The sequence below is a fragment of the Pleurodeles waltl genome, chromosome 2_2, assembly GCF_031143425.1.
Source record: "Pleurodeles waltl isolate 20211129_DDA chromosome 2_2, aPleWal1.hap1.20221129, whole genome shotgun sequence".
NCBI classification, from domain to species: domain Eukaryota; kingdom Metazoa; phylum Chordata; class Amphibia; order Caudata; family Salamandridae; genus Pleurodeles; species Pleurodeles waltl.
The window spans coordinates 944,535,056-944,559,658 of record NC_090439.1 but is presented as its reverse complement, the minus strand read 5'-3'; the positions used below and the strand labels follow the sequence as shown (position 1 = coordinate 944,559,658).

At 40.7% G+C, this 24,603-nt stretch overlaps 1 protein-coding gene across 1 annotated transcript in view; it reads left to right on the top strand.

Moving 5' to 3' along the window:
- CSMD3 (CUB and Sushi multiple domains 3) overlaps window positions 1–24,603 on the top strand; it is a 2,682,374-nt gene that overhangs the window by 1,342,848 nt on the left and 1,314,923 nt on the right. The window contains exon 15 of the mRNA XM_069220640.1: window positions 9,331–9,525. Coding sequence (XP_069076741.1) covers window positions 9,331–9,525 — 195 coding nt within the window. The remainder of the gene's footprint in view (window positions 1–9,330; window positions 9,526–24,603) is intronic.

Below are 24,603 nucleotides of genomic sequence, written 5' to 3'. Positions count from 1 at the left end.
CATAGTGTGAGTGTTTACAGTAGCTTTTGACATTACTTAATAACAAAAATAAAATGACTGAATTGAATGTGTTCTTTTTAATGGTGTATTTAAATATGTTCATGCTTTCATCATCTGATTAGTACCAATAAACAGGTAATGTAATATAAAAATAATGTATATAGCGCAGTGTTACTTATGAGTGTCTCCCAGTGCTGCAACTAAAATCACCATTGGAGAGAAGAGGCAACAGAAAAATGAGTCCAAATTTATAGAAGTAAGGCAGAGATTGCAAAGCTTTTGAAAATGAAAACAACTGATTAATGCTGGTGGGACTAGTAGGTAATGAGTTCCAGGTTTTAGCAGCTGTTGCCTCAACGATGTCACTAGTCTTAAGGGAGCACTGAAACCTGGGAATCCTAACCATGCAAACTTCAAACAAACCTGAAATATGACAGCATTATAATGATAAATCGTTTGAAACAAAACTTAAGAGGTCTGGTGTGATGGTTGTCTCTGAAAACCAGACAGAGAGCCTTAAAAATAACCCACTTAGCAAAGGGAAGCCAATGCTGGGCTTTCAAGAAAAAGGAAGGTGAGAACGGCTAAGGAAATTGAAGTGCAATTCAAGCAGCTTTATTCTCTAGGCACTGAAGTCTTTGAATCAGACACATGGAAGATTCCAAATACCATGAGTTGCAACTGATGATTAAGAATAGTAACCTCAACTATCCAAGGATTAATATGTGCTGGGACAACAGGTAGAATCATACACAGAAGTCCCAGAAGACAGAAGAAGGAGGAAGATGGTTTGCTGTCCTCCAAGATGAGAGAAAGATCAGCATCAAAATGGAAACCAAGGTTCCAGACCTTAGAAATTGGTACTGGCGCAGGGTCCAATAGAGTGGGCCACAATCACCTGTGTAGTACCTTATGTGAATTGCAAAAAGATATCAATATAATGTTGTGCTTGACTATGTTCAATTTAAGTGAATTATCCACAATCTGCCATCTACTTTGTAATGAAAAGTGTGCAAAAGAATCAATTGCATTGTCATCAAGAAAAATAAAAATGTATGTGTCACCAGCAAAACTCATACGTTTGTACACAAATCAGTGAATGAACTGAGCCACAAAATATATGTGTAAGTTAAAATGGGTAGAGCTCAATAAGGAGCCCTGACGAACTCCCTAAGAAATAGTTCCAAACTCTGAATTACTGTGAGCCTGATAAACTGCTAGTGATTTGGTTGACACAATTTGATCCAGGCCAATGTCTTGCTTTAGACACCATATTACTTGAGTGGAAACACCAAGTGATCATGAAAGACCGTATAAAACATGATAGATTTAGCATTACTAAAGTCTAAATTACAAGACTGTCCCTAATTTGCTAGCAACCAAAATTAATCAATGTTGGGAATGGACACTATTTGCATGGTGACTTTACTGTTTTTGCTGGCTGTAGGCCTTTGTGCACTTTACCCCCACTAACCAGAGGTAAGTGTGCTGCCCCTTTCAGCAAAATAAAGTTGCAAACCCCTAATGGATATATTAAACGTGCATACAATTCCCTAGGGTATGGTACAAGAGTGTACCCAGGCCTCTAATTTAAATGTCACCATTGGGGTGTTGCACCCAATGTACCACCCACTACTGTGACTGTGAAAACATGACTGTAGTCCTACCTATGCATCCTGGCTGTGTAGTTTTAAACTGCAGATTACATCTGCCAAGAAAACCCCTTTTGACAAGCAAGCCTAAACCCTCCTTTATAGATTAATAAATCACCCTTAAGTAGACTTTACTACCCATATGACAGTGTAGTTTTAAACTGCAGATTAGATCTGTCAAGAAAACCCCTTTTGACAAGCCTAAACCCTCTGTTATAGATTAATAAATCACCCCTAAGTAGGCTTTACTATCCATAAGACAGGGTGCATGGTATTTAAAAATAGGACACTGAAACGTGTAATCTTTACAAACATATACTTACAGTGAAAATCGCCTAAAAACTATTTTCCCTATAGCAGGGTTGGCTGTTTCATTGGAAAGCATTGTGCTACAATTTTACTTTTAATGTTAAGAAATTACTATAAATTTAATTCTTGGATTTTGACATATATCTGACATGCCTAATTCCCAGGTGATGTTGAATTTGTAATACATATTTTGGAAAATATATTTTTTTAAAGTTATCTTTTCACTGCCCAAATCCTCCGGAAGCCCATTTGCATGAGCTCCAACGGTCACATTGTAGCTTACTAGCCTCTTGGATGAGGTGTGACAACTGTTCTCAGAGCTGGACAAAGACTTGAGTGTGGGGAAATGTTCTCTTTATCTGGCACGATGGCCATCTATGCTGTGCCCAATCACCTGATTAACTTCAAAGAGGCCTACCCTTTTACAAGCAAATGTTAGCTGACACTGAGGCAGAGCCCTTTGCCCTCCCCCAGTCAAACAGGCACCAATTCCAGTGGTAGAAGAGCTGCCTCAAGAAACAGCTTAGCATGACTACAGAGAGTGGTTGCTCATTTTACTAGCCACACTCCTGGGGTAGGCACACAGGCTTTGCACAATTGGGGAAGGGTTTCACCATCTTGGACTTATGTAGAGAGGGGCACTGTTGAATTGTTTGCAGGAGGGCAAGGGCAGGAAGCACTGCAAATATGGGTAGGGTTGGCCCAGGGAAATTTTACCCTATTAATTAGGGAGGGACCAAATCACCCCCAGCCACAAGCAGCTCCCAGACATAAATGTGGCACCCACAGTACCCTCATCAGAACACTTTCTGGATCTGTGGAAGGACCAGACGATGACTGAACCTGTGACCAAGATCCTTGAAGTCTGGACCTGCTCTTCCTGTACCAAGGGCAAATAAGTGAACTGCAAGGGTCGTAAGCCTCACCTCCTATTCCTCACTACAAGCTACAATTATTATTTTCAGCAACTTCCCTGCTGACCAGTTACAATTGGACTGGTCCTGGACCATGCTGCTGACTTCTGCTGGAGTGAGTCTTGACCTCCAAGTGATGTTTACCAAGGTCCCGAACCTTTGGCTGATGTCAAGGTGTACTCCTAACATATCATGAAACCTGGAACTTAGAAAATACGTGCCTCCAAAACATTTCGGGGGGACCAGGACCATGCATTTCTCAGGGCCAAAGATTTGGGTTGCATCCGCTCAGAGCTTTTCACAACAACACATCTGATTTATCAGGATCTTGTGGAGAAGGTATCTAGCTTTGTGGATCCCTCTTCAGTTACAACCTGCAGCCTTGCACACTAGTAGAATTTAAGCTCCAAAAAAGTTATAAAATCTGAAGGCAGAAATATACACAAGTAATAGGCTCCAAAGGTGTCTAGCCGATGAAGGACCTTTTCTCTCTCTGCATGAAATTCAAATTTTTGCTGCTTAGAGCTTTTCCATAAAACATTGAGAGCTTCACCAAGACCTCGTTCAGCAGCTATCTAATGCCGTAAAACCCTATTCAGCCAAAGCCTGTTACCTTGCACCTGCTGAAAATTTTTGATTTCAATTTCAGAAACAAAGTCCGAAGGTAAAACTTCTGGCCTGTTTAGACCTGGTGTCTGTATCCAATCCACACTCCATCCCAGTCAGCCTTACATTGCAGCTAAATACCGCTTGGGCACAACCAGATAATCACTGCTGTCACTAAATGCTTTTTACTACTATTTTAGCCTTAAACTTTCAAAATTAATATCTCTGTTTTCCCTTATTGACTTTTTGTTGTTCAGTTGAAATTGTGTTCATTAAGTCTCACTAATTCGGTTTGAGCTTTTTATTTTGTTACATTTAGACTTTGTTACTGAAAAATACAGTTAAGCCTGTCTGTTCTGTGCTATAGCTACCAGGGGGTTGATCGCAGGTTAATTTAGTAACTTTAAGCATTCATGCTGACAAGGGCTGTGGATATTCCTTGAGGTGGGTAGTTACCCACCCCAGTAAATAATTCAATTTCTTACAATCAAGGATCAAAACGAAGGCTAATTCATTACCAAAAGATGTCTGAAAGTCGTATTCAGCCATATCTGAGAATTTATTGGTCTCTAAGCATAAAGAAAGCTGCATCCTGATAGCTTTTTACAAGATTTGCACCAGAAAAGGAAGTCATGAAATATACTTATAATTTCTCAATATGGATGGGTCTTTTTGTAAAAATTTTTGTAATTTTCAGTTATTATCTTTAGATGGCAGGGTAGAGCTGGCACCCTAGATCTCATGTGACTCTCCATCGCACCCTTGTCCTCAGTCTATATTATAAGATGACCCTCCATGAGTTTTACAATCACTTCTATTTAGAACGAATCCCCTTCTCGGGCCTCTTTACTTCAAAACATGAAAGCACGCAATTGTGATTCCTCTTTTAAAAAAACATATTGAAGACCTGCTGTCTTTCATGCCATGATGTCCTAATATGTGATGCTGTACCTTGCAGTGCCAGGACAACACATACTAATTCCGGTTTTCCTTAACATGCTCAGTTTTGTTGATTCATGTCATTTTGGGTTGATGTTTTATGTACAATATATACTATATTTTTTTATATTATCCTGTGCGGAGTCTCTTTTGTGGTGTATTTATTGTGTTGCTAATGTGATTGTGTTGCACAAACGCTTTACTAGGTGCCTCTGGGGATATGCCTGGTATCTTTGAGCCATGCTACCAGGGGTTAGCACAGATTGTCTTTTGTGTGTTACTTACCTGCCCTGACTACAGTGAGTTTTGCCTGACTTAGGTGCATATCCCAGCAAACCAGAAACTCAATTTCTAACAGTCTTAAAGGAGAGTTACATATGCCAGGGATTAGTCAATTTTTGCATGTTTTATGGGTCAGGGCACATACAGTGGGCAAAAGCACCCCAGTAGGCTAAGTCTAAAAACCGGTCTGCAATAACATTCTTCAAAAAATTGGAGTGACCACACAAAAAGGAGTATTTTCTCACAACAAGTATCCCACGTTTGATGTAGCCAACTGAAAACCACCTCAAAACAGCAATATTGTATAAAGACCTTTTTAGAAGTGCATCAGAAGAACAAATGTCTTCTCAATAGGATAATTGTTGTGGGTCATTCAAGTTAATTATTAGAAGCCATCAATAAGACTGAAGCTTAGATTGAAAAGCGTGTGCAAAATTGAAGTCTTTAACATGCTCTTGGAGTTATAATTTGCTTCTTTTCTTCCACTGTCTTTTGGTCTCCACTGTGATATAATCCCTGAATCTTGGATTGGCCTGCCACTATTTTTATATATTAGTCAGGGGACAATAACTATAGCCCTTTGTGCTTGCATGCATTTTACATGTTCCACAGACCTTTAGCAGAGTTTTCACTGAAGTAGACCTGTAACTGGATTACATAGTCCATTGTTTAGAAAGAACCAGGTTCCACACCTCAACGATTGTATGCAGTTGCCCATAAAGTGGTTACATACATCAAACATCGGAGAGGCAAATTCTGTGACGCATTAGTGGATGTTAAGAAATTACTCCACCTAGTACCTTGCCCAATTTTGTGACCTGTGCTTGAATCTATGTCTATTTTCCAAGATTTGCTAATTTTACAATTGTTTTTCAAAACAAGATTTAGGTTTGAGTGCGGCTAGATGTTTTAGTTCAACACACTAAAAGTCTATGGTCATTGAATGGTTCTAGCGAGATCTATGGCTTTCCTACCGTGCAGCAGTTTAGTAGCTTATAGTTTGGATTTTGGCTCTTATTTCCAGACAGCACATACATTATCTTACTGCTCTTTGGACCAGTCATGTTGACAAATTGCCAGAAAAAAAAACTTCATGATCGGTTATATTCGCATATCTAGAAGTCATGAGTGAATAAATGGTGGTTCAAGACTACTCATTTTGTTTAGCTACTTCAATATGATCTAGCTGTTGTCACATTTATCTGTCGAATTTCTTCAAGAAGTTCAAGGTATCTAATGTTACTACGAATTTAAATCGTTTTTGGTACATGTAGAACTATTCTGTTCTGTTGAGATTTGTACTTTACCAGTTTGTCAAAAATCGTTGAAAATATCTCTACAAATCTGCGTAGTTGTGTTTCAGGTTAGGACACACAAACAATGTTTTTTTTTTATTTATTTTTATTTAATGCTAATAAAATGTTTAGTTTTTTTAATGTGTATATTTGAGAGACATAAACATGACCTCATAAAATGTTATAGCAGTGCTTTTAATTGCTGTAATAATTGGGAAGGGCTTGATTAACCATCAGAAAAACCTAGTAAATGCTCGATAAGGCATAAAGAACTGACTGTTGCCCATCATTCAGCTAAGGACATGTGATCTCCGAACAGAAATCCATATTATTCGAGATCTTCGAGGGGTAAAAGTAATTCTGATTTTCCTAGTGTTGGATCATGTGAGGCAGTAAACAATGGGTGAAGAGACACTACAGATTAAATTCAAATTACCTGCAAGCTTCATCAACTCTCTAATTCTTGGTATTCAATGATAGATGAGGGTGATCTAAGGTCGCCATGAGTAGTCTTGCTTCTGTTGAATGGGTTAGCAAGAACAACGCATACAACATAAATCAGTCCTTTCCCTCCACCCATAACATTAAAGAGTAGTATATGTAACGTGTGGATGTGTAGCTAGCAATTGGGTATATTTGATATTTCAGGCAAGATTTGGATCCCCTTATCTATAAAGCATTTTATTCACCAACAAGAGAACTTTAATAAAGATATGATCCAGTTAGCAAGAAATAGGGTCACTAAATTGTACCCAGGGCAATAGGGCCGACGTTTTTTATACAGTAAATAGTGGGTAGTACTTCAGTGAAGCAGTCCCTGTAGGGCTTCTTGGAAAAAGTACCCCCCCCCCTCCCCCCCCCCCCCGTGAAAAACTTCACTTTTATACACAGAAAACGTAAATTGTTTCTGCCACGTACAGTCCTCTTCTTTGCCAAGTACTGGACACCTTACCACAAACAGAATACGAAACTAGTTGAAATTAACTTAAAACACACGTAAACTCATATTTACTAATACAATTAAATTATTATAACGTCTAACATTTTTCGATTTACATTTTTAATAACAATGTTCTTCTGTTCTGTTCATATTGGTGTGAACCGGAGTAAAGAAAATACATTTAATACTGTAACACTGAAAGACACATAAGAGCCATGTTCGTGTTATAAATTATTAACGTAAAAGGCTGCTGCGTGCAATCGAATTCCATTTTCCACTGGAAAGATTACTTTCCAGCTATGAACACGCGACATACTGACGGTCCCGGTACAGGCAGCGCTCGCGGAAGTGGTTGTTTTTTCACTGAAACATTCAAGGATTTGTTAAATACTGAGCAAGGTGAAACTCTCAGCCTAAATGGCAAATTGAAAAGCCAAGCAAGACATCCTAGTGTTCATTGGAGTGAAAAAGGACCTCAGACTCACATTGGCATCTGCTTCCAATCGAGGTTTTAGAGGAGATGATAGTTTGTATTTGAGAGTGGCATTCAGTAGAGCTCTCACTCTCATGAAAACTCATATTTGCCACTGGATGTCTCTGCTTTAATTTATACGTCACACTTTGCAGCGCACATAGTCATTTTGTGGGCCGTTCTCTTATCCAAAAGTAACCGGTTGGGGTCATTTAAAGTTTTGTTTTGTATTTTCCAGCCTACCTGGTCTTCAGAGGCTATTGATACTACGGGTAAGAACCACCCCACCAAATTTAGAGATCCCTGCTACGTAGGTGGCGATCTTTGTGCCTTTATCAGAGCCACCAGTGCGGGGCTCCACTGACGACACTGAACATTGTCACAGGGGCACCAGGGTTGAAGCTCCCTCTTTCCCACGCGTTCTGTGTTTCCATGGCATACTCTCAAACCGGGTTCTTTGGGACTGCCACCCTCACTCTGGGGGTCCTGAAGAGGAAAAATGTGATTTGGAAGGGCTACCCTAAATCGGGCGACCATTCTGATGCATAATGACATTTGACTCTGTTGCAGTGGCCACTGGTTAAAGCCTTCTGACAGCGGAGCCTGCTGAGGCACTCTTAAGTTGGGCAATCAAACAGGAAGATTGGGGGACATGACAACTTCAAAATTAAAAAAAAGTTCTTTACATTTTAAACTCACTACTTTTGAATAATTTACTCAATTAGCATTTCTCTATTTATTCATCGCAATTTTCAACTGCTGCTGGGAGTTAGCTTATTAATGTCAATTACTTTATTGCAATCGTGAGCATGCATTTGCTATTCTGATTGTTTTAACCTTCCCCTTGATAATGTTTATAAGTGAAATTGTAATTACAATTTTACTGTCTCCATATGGTTTGTCCTGTCATAACCAGGCCATACTCATTTCTACTTTGCTAAATGAATCTGTAGCACTAATAAAAAATGATTTAATCATGGATTTGGAATGATGTGATATAATTGGTTACAGTCTTATCTAAATCCTTTAGAATGAGTAAGGAATGGGCTTTTCAAGGTATAATTTGCCTTCAGAGTCTTTGAACACTAACAAAAAAGTGAGTTTGTGGATATTCACAAACCTTTGTTCAACCCCTTCCTACCAAGGACATTTTGAGAGAGAAAAGGAACTCTAGAGGCAAGAATACCATGTTGCTTGATTGGAGGAGGTGGGGCAGTAACTTCGTCAGAGCTATAAAGTGTGCTTGCCGTACTCACAGCATGGGATGCAGAACTGGTGAAAACCGAACTTCAGGGTCCAGAATCCCATGTTGCTTGATTGGCGGACGCGGGGCAGTAACTCCATCAGGGCTGTACAGTACACTTTCCTCACAGCAGCGCGGGATGCAGAACTAATGAAAAAGGGACTCCAGGGTCCAGAATCACGTGTTTATGGACGGGAGAGATTTACTGCTGTGAAGGATGAGTAAATCCCTTTCTGAAATTGGGCGGGAAGGAAACACCCTAAACGTTGTGCAACTGTAGGGAAAGGAGTTACAGGCATATTACACCATGTACAATTCACTGCCCAGGCAATCCTAATGCTCTGGTCTGCCCATGAATTCATGGAACCATTCTAGATGTGTGTCTGAGATGATGTGGCTGCACATCTTTCTGTAAACAGAAAAGGTTTTAGAATACCAGAAAGCCATAACTCCTAATGCATGCCTGTGGCGGTTGACAACATTTGATGGTGAATAGCGGCAGAATGTAAGGTCCCAGCAGTGTTGATGACTAAACTATGACTGCGAAACAATTCCTGCATATTGTTCAGCATCATATTTCCAAAAATATATCAAGTTTATGAATCCTACGATGGTTAAGTCCTGCTAAATTTAGAATTACAATTTCAAGAGAATTCTCAAAGCAAATCTCTTTTTCAGCATTTGGACACAATGAGTGCCCTGATCCGGGAATACCAATCAATGCACGCCGTTTTGGTGACAACTTTCAGCTTGGGAGCATCGTTTCTGTCATTTGCGAAGAAGGATTTATTAAAACTCAAGGTTCAGAAACAATAACATGCCTACTGATGGATGGCAAGGTCATGTGGAGTGGTCCTATTCCCAAATGTGAAGGTAAGGAGATGTATTTAAATTAATCTCTCATTTATTACCCAGTTTTAAACTATGTTTAATAATATTAACTTCGCTATTCTTTCTCTCTCTCACTCACTCTCTCTCTCTCTATGAAAAAAATAAATAAAAATATATATATATATATATATATATATATATATATATATATATATATACATATATCACTTGACATTTCTGTTTTTAAGTGTCATGACTGTGCTTGAATTCTTGCTCCTGTCATTTTGTGGAAAACGTGTACTCAGGCATTATACATTTGGGTGAATTCCAATGTATGTCACGGATTTACAATGAAACAACCATATATGTTGCCTATTTTAAAAGACATAAGATTATTTTTCATCACTGCGCTTTACACTATCTTATGATGTAAACTGTCTCTTTCAAGAGCTCAATATTAGACATAGGACTATGCGAATTAAGAGGAACGTTAAGATATTGGCAAAGAGGGTGTTTGCATTGCTTCATCTACACAAAGGGTTGAGAAACAGTACAGTAGAAACGCAGAATGATAGGAATGCAAGTATAAATTACGTTTTCCATTAGGCGTAGAAGTGCAACTACTATTGCACTATTCTTTAAGGCTGTGATACAGATAAACAAATCATATGCAATTTTAGACAGGAAAAATGTCAATGGCCTAAAATACAAGAATGGTAGTTTCACCCTCTGTAGAAATGTCTTTAGTGTGTTTGTGAAGAATCACAATAATAAGGCATGACATTTATTCAAGCGTTTGTAAGCTCAACATGTTACATATTTTTTATTTAAGATTTTGGGCGACGGAATATATTGCTTTGCTCACCAATGAGGCTAACCTTTGGATAACACCTGCAGTTATCCAGCAGCAAGTCCAGTCAGTTGAATCTTTGAGCCATGATTTGTCTCAGTACACATGCCTTCTAAAGAGCAAACCCAGGAAGAAAATGAGAACACCTTTACTTGTCCCAGTGAATCTCTTTGTTTATAGTCCTCGGCCCGATTCACCTTTGTGAGCATAGAAGGCAATGGCAAGCATATATTTTAGCCCCTTATTGCTGAATGCGGATCTGCAGGAAAATGTCTTGATATTGAATGTAGTATGCCAGAAAATCGAAGTGTATGTCAACGTAAAAAAGGCGGGGATAATGTGTTCCAGGAGAGCAAAAAGCTCATACTTTTGTGTGTAGTCACAAACATGACACATGGTTTCTCTGCTCTCTAATAATGACTTACACAAATACTCTTAAAAAGGTACCATGAACTAAGCATCCACGGTGATAGGTGAAGGCAAACCATTATATTTCAGGGGAGATCGAGAGAGTTCTTCTAATGGAAACAAACTGTTTATGAGGAAAAAAGATGAATGTGTGAACATACTTTTCCACCAAACATAGGGCGTGGATAGTCCATACGAGTGTGTATTCAGTTGAAGAACACATTATTATAATTTTTAATTTGTGTAGATTAGCACGCTCATGCCGGAGGAGTCTGGACAATCCTCTAAATATTTGAAACACATATAATTCATAATGTTGATCTGTTATACTAAATGTGCACTTTCCGGTGCATTTTGTTAGTCAAAACGTTTGTGAATACAGTACTCTCTTTGAGCTTCAACCTCAAATAACTTTTAGTTAAAGGAACTGTAATTAATAGTTCAAATTAAATGGTGGAAATGTAGCACATGCAATAGAAGAAACAGTGATCCTTCGAGAGTCCTCTCACAGATGTTAATAATGTATTAATTTATTAACTTATTACAATTTTTTTTAAAGACAGGCATGTTATCTGGTTTATTTGAAAGTTTTTGTATAAATAAAGAATATCTTGGTGGAAGGAGAAATTGGAGTCCAATCAGAAATGCTGCAAGATTCTTGTCCAAGCTTCATCCTCTTCTGTGGTGATTTCAGTTGAGGGTTGGTCTGAATAGTTTAGTTTTCAGCAGTTTAATGAACTGCATGAGATAGAGTTCGGATCTCAAGTGTGAGGTGAGTGTGTTTCACGGTTTAATTCCTCTGTTCTTGGTGATCTGCTTTCACATGCCTTTATTTTGAACTGTCATTGGTCAAGGCTACTGGCAGATGATTAGTGGAGGAGCCTGGAAATGACTTAGTGAGGCACTATTTTCTGTCTGTAGGCTGGGCTATAGTCCCAGTGTAACTTGTGGATGGTACAGAAGGTATTTATTTTAATCCCGATATCTGCTGGAGAGCTATAAAGGTGGTGTTGATGTTGACAGACCAGCAAATGATAAGGCACATTCCAACCACCTGGTCTGGAATATGTCCTGGCTAGTAATAATTTTATTGAGGAGATCAGAATGCAGTGTTAATCCACTTTTTCTCTGTGTTATCTTGGGGAGGCAAAAGTGAGATTAAGGTCAAAGAGTAGCTCCAAGTTCTGTACCCTAGAGGTGAGCAGTTGAGTTCAAGGCCTGAGGGCCAGGTAAAGAGTAGCCGATCAGGCTTGCTGTTTCCAATTACTAAAACCTTAGTCTTGTACCACTTGAACATAATGCTTTCCCTCAATTTGTGGAACATATGATCCTCAAGACGAGATGTTTGTTAGGTTTTGCAGACTATTTTCTGTTTTCAAGTGGATGTGTATCATCAGCATACATTTGAAAGTTCACTTAGTACTGATCCAGGAGTTGTGCAAGTGGAAATACATAGATGTTTAACAAAAGGCATAAGAGAGGAAATCCTTGAGGAATTTTGTACACCACTGCAAGTGTGCATAATTGAAATGATCGGATCCTACTTTTGAGTGTTGGTGGTGAGACCTCATTTGATCCATTGCATATAATACAGAATGTACCTGTCTAATGTTCAGGTCTTTCCACAGAGTTCAGTGATTAACAGTGTACAAGATTAAGACTGATTTCAAGGAATAGAAGAGCAAAGTTGTAGTCCACTTTCAAGGATAAAATAACTCTTCTCTTTTTTCCCTTTCCCTTTTTCTGGCCAAGTCTGATTCACCACTATTGTAGGACAGAATCCAGACTAGATGTTGTGGAGAAGGTAACTTAGTTCCACATGCTCTTGAAGTAGTCTTGTCACTTCACCCATGTTTTGTAGTGAAACTGGAAGTTGGAGCTAACTCAAAGGCTTCCAATCCTTTCTGGGTCTGAAATTATTGTTTTTTTTTCAATAAGAGAGTGATGATATGTTCCTGGGGGCAAGAATGATGCCAGAGAGAAGAGTGGCTATGCATTTTGAGGGATGCATCCGTAAACACTGTAGGCAATTTGAACACTTTGTTTTAAGAGTCATGTCTAGACCGTTTTATTGGCATTTCGAATTCAAAAAACTCAAGAGGCTCTTGGAAATGTTGTTGAGATATCCAAGGACTGCTTCTTAGTGTACAGTGTTTGGAAAAACCTTGTAGATGTTGAAGATTTCCTTCAACTGATTAGATGCCTTAAATAAATATTTTTTTGTGCTCATGTTTCTTATACTGAATTTGTCAATTTTCAGTTCTGGTCTTGTACCACTGCATGTCCAGCCTTTGGTTAATGTGTTTCAGCTCAGTAAGTTCCCCACTCAACCACTTAATTGAGATTTACAAACCCATCTTGGGTTTCCTACTTTTATTAGGAACAACATTTTCTAGTGCAGATGATTTATTGAGGAAGTGCTTCTCAAGCAGTGTTAGTTGATGAGGGATATTTACTTATAGAGGCACTGAGGGTAGACTCAAAGAGCTATCTCTGCAATGTTAATGTGTTTGGTGAAGGATTGTGGAAACACATGCATGTGAAAGGCAAAAATAGTTCAATTGATGCAGATGAAGAAGTGGTCTTATCATCCCTGAGTGGTACTTCTAAGTTGACAATTTCAAAATTGTGTAAGAGCGAGAGGTCCAGCAAATCTCCAGTTCTCTGTGTATGGCTGATCACCATGTGTGAAAAGGTGAATAGCAGGATTGGCTCCTGGACTGTCTACCCACAAATTGAACTCTCTCAAGACACTATTGTTTTTGTCTTTGGTCAAGAGTGAATTCCAGAACTTGTCCAGAATTGTCGGGTTGTGTACTGCTGATCTACAAGTGGCAGAACCTCGCTGAGATGCAAATAATTTCTGATTCAGGGCATAATAAAGCAGCAGATACCCATGCCCTCAAAGAATAAAAGATCTTGATGTTAATTAAAATGCATGACAGCTTTGTTCTGTAGACAGATGCTACCCGTCCAGATGCTTTTCCTCTATGTTCTTCAGTGTGTTTTTATTGATCAGAGGAATAAGGTGGTTAAAAGAATTTATTAGGTCATCTCCAATCTATGCCTTTGTGAAGTGAACTATATGACAGGTGGATCAGGCTGGATGTCACCCATGTCAAGTATGTACCTCAGGATTGACAAGGATATTTATTAGAGCGGGTCAAGGTGGGAGCTTGGCTTTTGAGGCTTTTGTGGTACATGCATATTGTTGTCAGAATATCTTAAATTATTATTATTCTATAATAGAAAATATACACCCAGTGGGATGATATTTGCGACATGATATGTATTTCTGACAATACTTCTATGTTTGAAATGCTGACCTTCAAACAGGTTGAGGGCAACTGTAGCATTGGGGTTCAATGGGAAGTTGTAGGGAGCAAAAAGGGTGTGATGATATTGGGGTAAAACAACTTGAAGTAGTGATGTGTAGCAGGCTCAGAGTAGAGAACAAGGGGGGCAGGTGGAGGTAAATAAGAGTTGTATGGACTAGGAGATATTAATTCAACAGTGTCATAGAGATGGTAGGTGCGGGAGGTTCAGCAATTGTTAAATTGTGTGTATTAGTTAACGTCTCCCATTGATCTACTGTGAGAAATTGGATTATTAGTTGAGGTGGATAAAAATCCACCACAAGTAATAATGTGATTATTCTTGTTAGGTTCAGTAAAGGTTTCAGTAATTTACACCTCAGCACAATCTATGGTAGCTATGGCACAGAGCAGACAGGCTTGATTTAAGAAAATTTCATTTTTTGGGAGCTCTGATTCCTCCTGCAGGGCAAGGCTGCAACTGTAGCTGAACAAAGCTCAATGAGGCTGCATACCCTCTCCACAACAACCTGCTGAAACAGATTTGTTGCTGCGGCAAAGCTCCAGGTGGGAGCAACCTAAATCTTGGCCCTGCTAACAATTAACTTTAATCATATTGACTTGGAAAGTTTGAGCTAGGCTTCTGGAGGTCTTTGGAGTTAAACAGTTTCTAAGTCCCAGGTTTCATAGGATGTCCATAGTAGTACACTTTGATACAGCCAAGGGTACCAGGGCCTCAGGACCAGCACTTGAGGGTCAAGACTCACTCCAGTGGAAGCTACAGGAAGATTCCAGGGCAGTTGGAACTGGTTAGCTGTGTTTTTCGGCGAAAATAGCTTCTAGCAACTTCTTGTGTCCCTGCATCTTAGCCAACTGAGCCTTGGAATCCACGTCTTAGTCCTGGGTACTAGTGGGAGCAGATCCTTCCTTTCAGGTTTCATTTCAGGTCTCATTACCAGGTGCAGTTCTTCTGTGTTCCACAGGTCCAGTATTGTTGCGAAGAGTGTGCTCCTTTATGGTGGCACATTTACGCAAGGCTCTAGCCTGTGGGTGGGGTGACGGATTGGCGACTCACGTTTGCAGCTGTTCATCTGTGCCCTAACGCAAACAATCCCATAGTGTCCCTTTTTCCTTAAACCCCAAAAATGTAAACCTTTCTTCCCCTGTGCAGACCTCCTGTGTCCACCCCAGAGGTGTGGCCAGGAAAACTAGCACTCATCCACTGTAGTCCCTTCAACTCAGTTCTGAAGCCTCTCCTCTCCCACCAGGGTTGGTGCCTGTCTTACTAGGTGAACTAATGAGGCACCTGTATAGATGTCTTTTAATACTTGCTTGTGATGTGTACGGGTAGGTCTCTTTGAAGTTAATCGGGTTTCTGGGCACAACCTAGATGGTCCTTCTGCTAGAGGAACAGAACACATCCCCACACCCAACACGTTTGTCTCAGCTCCGGAAGCAACTTCACACCTCAACAAAGCAGCTATTCAGCTCCTAAGTAACAACTGGTATGTCATACTAATTGACTTCTAGAAGCTAAAGACAGGGAAAACATAACATTGTAAAAGAGCCTTTGCCAAACCATTAATTACACATCTGAGTTTACCAATGAAATGAGCTTGTAATCAATATTGTAAAAAGTCCAAGAATGAAAGTTGTAGCTTTTTCCTGGGGGCGGGTGGGGGCAACATTATTATTTTTAATATTATATCCCAGTGTGTTCCCATGGAACAGCTATTCCTGCTACAGTGACAATAGATTTTGGGGCTTGGTCAGCGTAGGGACAACATTTACATGTCTTGCTATTAAATGCCATGCACCCTGCCTTGTGAGTAGTAAGGCCTACTTAGGGTTGACCTTTTAATATTTAAAAAGAGGATGTAGGTCTGCCAAAAAGGGGTTATTTTGACAGGTCAAACAAGAAGTTTTCAAGCTGCACAATCTACAGTGGTAGGCCTGAAGTTATATTTGCCTTGCCACCTTAGTGGATGGCACAGTGGGTGCTTTAGTCCACTAGTGACATTTAACTTACAGGCCCAGGGCACACTTTGCACCATATACTTATGAGGCTTATTTGTAATTTAACTATGCCATCAGCAGTGTAGCATTTGACATGTTTTAAGGGTCAGAGAACATGGACCAGGTCCTAGTTAGCCAACTAGAAATGCACTGAGCCAAAAACATAATTCCACAGTCCAAACAAAATCGGGGAAGATTGTACACAAGGAGGTATTTTTCTACATCTAAGATTATGATTAAAAAGATTTGAGTTGTTCCATGCATATACAGATCCATGAATCCACATGTGCTATCACATATAATGCTGAAATCAGAGGAATGTTTCCAGTCATTCCAAGATATCAGTCCAGTCACACTGCATTACAACAATGAAGTATCAATGCTTTACTATGTGCCTAGTTATATGCCCATTACCTCAAACATGTTACCTATAACTTCTCTATTCAAATTTTAAAAATACAGTTTTTCTTGTTAGATTTTCCTCTGGGCATTTTGTGAGAAATCTTTTTTGCAGCCTCTTTCTACCATATTTTCTTTTGTGCCAGCTATTTCAGTACCTTTATAGCACAAACCTACACAGATTGTCTCTGCATCTAACCAGGTCATGGAGATTCTCTTTGTACATAATTTATTTGATCTATTTTTAACAGATCAAAGGCCCCCACTGATAGTATACAACCTCCTTTGATGTAGGGCTTAAGCAGAAAGCAGTCATGATGAATTCGGAAGTAGCTGCACCTTCCTGGTGTTCAGACTGTTGGTGTTTAACCTTCTGCCGATACTAATTTGCATATAATTTGTCCCATACAATTGAGCCACACATATCCTGACTTCACCAGGAAGAAATCGTCAAGTAGATTTGGGATTTTGAAGAGCTGGAGTATGGTCGGTAGGAAAAAGTTCTTCCACAGGTTGGTCTTGTCTGTGTTTACTCATCCTAGGGTCATTTATAAGGCCCAAAAGGCCCACACTGTTTGGTACAGGGTCTGTTGTCCTTACCAGGACCACCTGGGAGGTTTTGAACAACTACTCCTACAGTGCGTATATCACAGGAGCTCATTTGCATCTAATTAGAAGGCTTCAGTTGTTTTCTTTAATTCTGGATTTTTGTACCTCGTGTGTCACGTGGGACATTTTATTATTTACCTTCTTTTAATCTGCATTTGGCTGGGAACTAAAATGTTAATGTATTGGTGTTAGTTTTGTTTCAATTTTGTTTGCCATCCTCCGTGGCAATTATTATTTGAGATTGTTAATTTCAAATATTCTGAAGAACGCCACAGCACATGGCCATTGCGTGCCCAGCTCTTATGAAATATGAAGCTTAGATATTGGATCATATTACGACTTTGTCCTTTCAATTTTGATGCATTCGTAGTTTCAACGAGCAGTTACACTACTATGTTGCTTCATGCCTGAAATTTAAAACACTTAGAAAAGAGGCAAGTGCATATGAAGCAGAATATAAAATCGAGTTTGGAGAAATTGTCAGCTACTTTTACTTGGCAAAACGAGCTTCACTTTCACGCCTGCAGTTCCCTCAAAGGGAATCAGTGTCAATTGGTAAGCAAAACATTTGATTCACATATAAATGCAATGTTCATTAAAGCCTTTGCAGGGTCTGATAAATGAACTGAGACGTGGTTAAGTAAAACACTGTTATTATAAAGCCGAGCAGGAGGACCTGTGCTTTGCTGAGTGGAGCACGCTGATGGGTCGATGGCCCAACTGACGTCTAATTTGTCAGAAGGCTAGTAGTTCAGCAAGCTAAACAATTTGATCACATTTATAAAGACAGAACCATTTGCTTCATTTATCTATTAATTAAATGTGAACAGCGTCGCTTCTTGGTGCTTAATTACACTGGAATGGCTCGTCCGGTGCTGTCGTGAAAACGAAGCAGAGTGGAGTAAAATTGTGTTGTAAACTTGGCAGAATCTTTGTTCCTCACACGTCCACCGAAGCACCCGTTGCCGAAGTGACCTATGGTCGGTGTTGACACTTGCGAAACATAACCGTGAAAGGGCCACACAGCCTTTTGAAAAAAGAAACCAATTGTTTTATTTTTTGAATCATCTGATTTTTTTTAGAAATCTACTGCCATCGATATTCACAGATATTTTGACAGAAAACATTTTCGTATGCATTTTGAAAGTGACAAGTTTTAAACGACATAACATTCTTAGTAAAATATTTCGTAATTGTTTTCGGTCTCACTTTTTCCAGCATCTCCCCAGTAGGATATTGAAAATTTAAAGAGCTAGGAAGAAAATTGTTTTAAAGTGCCAGAGTTGCTTGAGCAGGTGGTGGCCTTTTAATGATGACACCGGTGTAGTCTTTAAAGTCAATAGCTCAGGGCAACACTCCAATATTTAAAGATCGTTTTATTTCACTTGCCACCCAAATCCCTAATCTCCTTTTCTCTGAGAATATTGCTTCTTGAGTCAGATTGCACAATTATTCACTTCTCCTTTGCCAAGGGGACCAAAACAAAGGAAGTCCAGGTGGTGGTGAACAGCAATGTATAACGATGTTCAGACTAGTAGCCAGGATTACCTTCCACTAAATCCTTCACCAACCCTAAATTCTCGCAGGAGATAATCGCATAATAAATCAATACAATTTCCCTTCTGTTATCGCATGTTAGATACGCTGCCTGATCACCCAGACACTTACTGTTTACTATAATCATGTTTAGGCTGTTTAGCAGGATACCTAATTGTCCGTCAGAGCCCCCCTTTGCTGACCCGCCAAAAACTGACAGGGAATGTTCAAAGCATTTTCTTTCTCCTGTTGGAGATCAACAAACAGCTGTTTAGGAGGAATCTTTGCAATAAGGTCTCCCACTAGTAGAATTGGCACATAAGGAAACAACAATTGAGTCTTACCCAATAGTAATTCCAACTTATTAAGTTGCTTTTCTTAACTTTTTTTCGGAGGAAACTGTGTTTATTAATATCAATTCAGAAACCCTTTTGGCCCCATTTTTTCATCTTGGTTGATGGCAGACAAGATAGTGATAATGTCAAGAAATTAGTATATTTCCTGAATAAGGCAGACACCACAACATCATACCTAACAGATACCATGATGGCTAAGCCCCCGTAGGGCGCTAAAACAGCCCCTTGACCGCTTTGGTACTAAAAGCAATATAATTAGACAATATCAAGTCCTCTGTTTCCCAGGTTTCTTGTAAAGCAGTGATCAGAATGTTTTTGTCTTCCAAAACTGACAGAAGCAGTTCAGAGTTCCTTCTCAGCTCTGCAGTGTTCCATGACAGGAAATTAACAGCAGAGTCACCAGGATCTACACAATAGGGGTTTTGACAGCACCTTTTTTTAGTTGATTGTACTGACAATCCAGTTCCCGATAGATTCGCTCTTTTAGGCCGGTTCCACCCAGTTAGTGAAAAGTTGCCTGCCCTTCTCAATTTTCATAAAAAATATATTTTCAAAGCTGGCACCCACCTGACGCCTTTAAACCAATAATAAGGGGTCTTGATTGCCATGATATGGTTGAGCCACCATCCAGTCCCCACTGCCCTTATCATACGTTAGCTGGGCTGATAGGAATACTGGCTGTTGAATAAATGTGCAATAGATATTGAAGCCTGACCACCTAAGCTCATCTAACAAGTTCAGGACTTCTTCTACTACTATTCTGGACTTAAAATGAACTGATACAGATGACTAGCGAGCAGCGGTCACACAAGCTTTTTTTACAGAACAACCAAAGATATGTCTGTAGGGGATTTTAGCCAGCTGGGGGATAGATTCATACAGAGATAAGACACACAATCTATTTAACACAACTTCCATGTCAGAGTCTGCAAACAAAATTCCACCAATTGAAGAACCCCATCAAGTTCCTCATAGGGATCAGCAGTGGATTTTTTCCCCTACCTTAAGTCCACCTCTGGCCTGGAATACTCCACTCCAGCTACCACATTAAGTACTCCCTCTCCCTGGGGAGACATTATTGTATCATGATCATCCTGAGCGGACTTAAGTGTAGCACCATTATCAACCCACACAGACTCTCTTGTATTTGCAATCATGCAAGGGGAAGCCATCCCCTGGGGTACAGAGGCTGTTTCAATAGTGTCAAAAGATGGCATTGTAATCTTCACAGTTGTCAGATTCCCCCACCTGGAATTTAACTTGTATTGTTCTTCTCTTAGTTATCCTTTGCAGTTTCCTTTTGCCTTTTGATTGTTGGTATTTTTTTTTTTTTCCCTTACCAGGCTCAGGGCCTGGATCCTGGGTAATCACTCCAGGACTGCACCTTTAAGCATTATTAAAGGTGTAGAAAACTTCACATGATTTGCCTGAGTCTGGGACGTGACCAGAGGGAGCCGGCCCATTATTACTGCCCTCTAGGGCTGTCATTCCTTCTTCCTTGAAGACAGCTTTCAGATGACTTAGATTTAGTGATTGATGGCATATTTTATCCTGAGGAAGAAGTTTAGAATCACCCATTTGGATACTGATATCCACCATGCTAGCAGCAGAGCTTTTTACACTGAACTTATTTTCATCCGTATTTGATGTTACGGGTAATTCTTTCAGTATAACTAAAAGGATGTCTAAAATATGGTATGAGCTGTCACTGTTCTTCTCCTGTAGAGACAGACAGGATGACAAAATATGCTTAAGGCTCTACAAGGATCTGGAGAAGCATTCATAGTCGACTGAAATGTTAACTGAAGGATTCAGCAGCAAGTTGGGAGAGGATGAAAGATTTTAGTGATCAAATGTTATAGGGCGGGGTATACCCGAGAACAAAGCCACATATTGTTTTATGTTGCTTATGGGTTTCAGACTGTGCCTCCACATTTCTGTTTCTGCCTGGCGATATGCATAATAAGGACTGCTCCCGTGGTGGTCCTACAGCTTTCTCAGAAGAAGGTGGTTCTTGAATTTGCCTATGCTTCAGAGTGGGAGAACCCCACTGGTCCTCCACATGCACCGTGAGAGGGATGTCCTTGCTCTTTGACTCCCCCAATCGAGTTGACTGTACCATTTCACTAATAGTGGGGTTTATTTCAGAACAGTTTAGAAAACGCAGGTATTTTGCCTCCACCTTTGAGTATTGGGGGAGCTCTGTTTCTCAATGGGTTAGCTTTAGTATTTTGACACAATATGGAAATCAATGTTGGCCCTGATCTTAGGTTTCTTGCCGTCATCTTTCCAATTACTGGGGCTAAGGACTGTCTGTAACACCCTGCACAGCCAATGTGGCTGATCCTCAATGGGCTGCTTCACTGGAAACTTGCTAGCAAGAACACGGTTGCATTATGTCCTGACTGCCCCTTAATTGCTTTCCAGTGGGTCCTTTTGCTGTTGAGGACCAGCTATAGTCATTATGTGGGTCCATAGGTAAGTGACTGGAAATGGGGAAGAGATCCAACAGGGAGGCTACAATATAAGTACCCTCCCCTCTGCTTTCTTGCAGTAGTCGCTGGTTTGCCCCACATGCAGTTATTTCAGACTATGCTGAGAGAGTGCCGCCCCAGCGATGGAGGGGAACGCAGCCTTACCCCAGTTTGGCAAAAGCAGCACCTGTCTAATAGTGGCTGCTTCCGCTCCTCCTGACAACGGTTCACAGTCCTATGGCCTTACCTCTCTTTCTGACTGGAGCAGCACTCCTGGAGCTATGATAGACATTTTCAGCGATTTCCAATAGTATTGCTCACATAGGGATCAAGCTCCAATTATCATTGCTCTTGGGAATCTTCAGCCTCCTCTTCGGGCAGTCCACAAGGTCGCTGTGGCCTTTGAAGCCTCCAAAAACTGTCAGCACTGGCAGTGAAAAGTTAGTAGGAGAGATGAATAGGGTGTGTTTGGCACTCAGCCACACTTGGCTCCACAGCTCTGCGGTTCCTTGGTGACCGTGGCACACAGGTCGCCAGACGAATCTGCCCAGGTTATGCTGGATCACGGGCCCCCAAAGTATGCCACACAATAAGCTCAAGTGCTCCATGAATACACTTTAAGGGCTGTACAGGCTTGGAATTGGGGCACGGGGCACGACCATGTCTTCCTCCAACCGCTGCTGCCGCCCCACTCACTCTCTCTTGTGTTACCACTTCAACTGCGCGTCTCGTTGCATGTTACAGTGAGCATTTCAGCAAGTAAAATATTTATCGTACAAAATAATGAGCATTTTAGCAGTATTCTTTTTTAAATCAGTATTCCGGTTTATCACACAAAAATATATAATTGAAGTCTTTGTGACTCCCGTTGCTTTCTCTCCAGGAAGCTCAATTGCGTTTACCTCTCCCCAGAGGTAGTTTTGCTTCTTGCTGTGCAATCAGTTCTCCAAAAGCACTAACTAGTAATCAGCTCTACTGTCTGTGTGACCTGGTACATTTATTGAAGCTCTTCATCTAGTGCTTTTAAACAAGCTGCACTGCCCCAGAAAGCACAGAACAAACAGTTGCACTAATCCTCTGTTTTTATCCAAATAATAGAATAATTGTAATGTATTAAACAATGCCTTTATCTTATTTACATTACATGCACTGATTTTGACCTACGGAGTCATATTTGTGCAGTTGCTTAATTGCCTGTTTTTCTCAAACTTTAGTCCTGACATTATACCAAGTAATAATTCACTGTGAATGCTACTGTATTTTATGATGTACTTATTTGTTTGGAGATTGTCTAAAGGGCTTGGCATTCTTGTCATTCAGTTTGTGCATTACATTTTGTATGATAATGATATCAAAAGTAGTGAAAGTAAATTTGGTATTTTACAAACTTCCCAAATGAAGACTTAATACACTATGCCGCTGATTGCCCTCATCAAGTGGTAAATGTTGTTTTGATTATTTAAGAGCACATACATGAGTAATGTCACTTTGATGAGCTCTCTTAGAAGTAAAAAGTACAGCCTAGGGTTTATTCAGGCTAAAATTTGTCTGCAGGCTTTTAACATCTGGAAAATAAATCAAGTTAAAAAAGGGTCAATCTGTTTGGCTGCATGGAGGTTAAGATGATATCAAGGCAATTGAAGCATTTGGGAGTTATTTCGTGAGTACATATAGGGCCTCATTATGACCCTGGCGGGCGGCGGAGGCCGCCCGCCAGGATCCCGCCCTCCAAATTACCGCGCCGCGGTCAAAAGACCGCGGCGGGTATTACGAGTTTTCCCCTGGGCTGGCGGGCGGTTCCAGTTAAACCGCCCGCCAGCCCAGGGGAAAACGACCTTCCCACGAGGATGCCGGCTCGTAATCGAGCCGGCGGAGTGGGAAGGTGCGACGGGTGCTACTGCACCCGTCGCGTATTTCACTGTCTGCAAGGCAGACAGTGAAATACATTTTGGGGCCCTCTTACGGGGGCCCCTGCCGTGCCCATGCCATTGGCATGGGCACGGCAGGGGCCCCCAGGGGCCCCGCGACCCCCCCTACCGCCATCCTGTTCATGGCGGCTTTCCCGCCATGAACTGGATGGCGGTAGGGGGGGTCAGAATCCTCATGGCTGCGGAGCGCGCTCCGCAGCCATGGAGGATTCCAATGAGCAGCAGAAAGTCAGCGGGAGACCGCTGACTTTCCGCTTCTGACCGCGGCTGAACCGCCGCGGTCAGAATGCTCATTGGAGCACCGCCAGCCTGTCGGCGGTGCTCCCGTGGTCGGTGGCCCTGGCGGCCACCGGCCGCCAGGGTCAGAATGACCCTCATAATGTCCTTGGTCGATTTATTTTTATGGAAATAGACTAAAAGGGAAAGGGAGGGGGTTGTTGCAAAGTCTCATGCTATTTTCATCAGGAGCGCTCGATAATCAGTGCACAAAGCACAGTACTCGTAAAGACGTGTAGCATGTGGGACTATTTACTGCTCTTTGCAGCACTGCACGTTCTTTATGTGATATCAATTGCATTTATTTCCCTGCATTTGTGCTCTTTGATAGGCACAGAGGAGATGTCCATAGTGGCGTAACAAAACCAGATGCCCCCCCTGCAAAGAACATGGAGGGTGCCTCCCCTGTGGACTCACTTAGGCTAGGTGCCGTGATGAGGAGGGTTCCTGCAGCTCAGGGCCCCCTGCGTCATGGGGGCCTTTGGTACGCCACTGGGTGTCCATCTAAACCATGTGTTTATGGTCATATAGTGCTAGTGCTTGATGACATTGCATCAATTTCGACAGAATAAGGACAGTTGCAGTACTTGGAGCATTCATCCTTGAGAAAATGTGTGACTTTATTGAACCCACACTCGGATTACTTAAACAAGGAATGAACGTGAATAGAAAAGTGCATGTTCCCTTTCAAATCAGGTACATAAATGTTAGAAAAAATGTTTTTTTTTTTAAATAAAAAGGATATATAAATATCCATGAAGTTGTGCCTTTGATTCATGCAGATCAAAAGTGTTTTAAAAAAAATAGACATATGTATCAATTATCCCACAAATTAATTGGGTCAATCGACATGGCGTCAATATCGGGCCTCCCTTTGGCAGTTGTTAACCTTGATGCTACTAAGGCATTTGATCGAGTGAATTGGGGCTATGTAATCTACAATCTAACACAGCT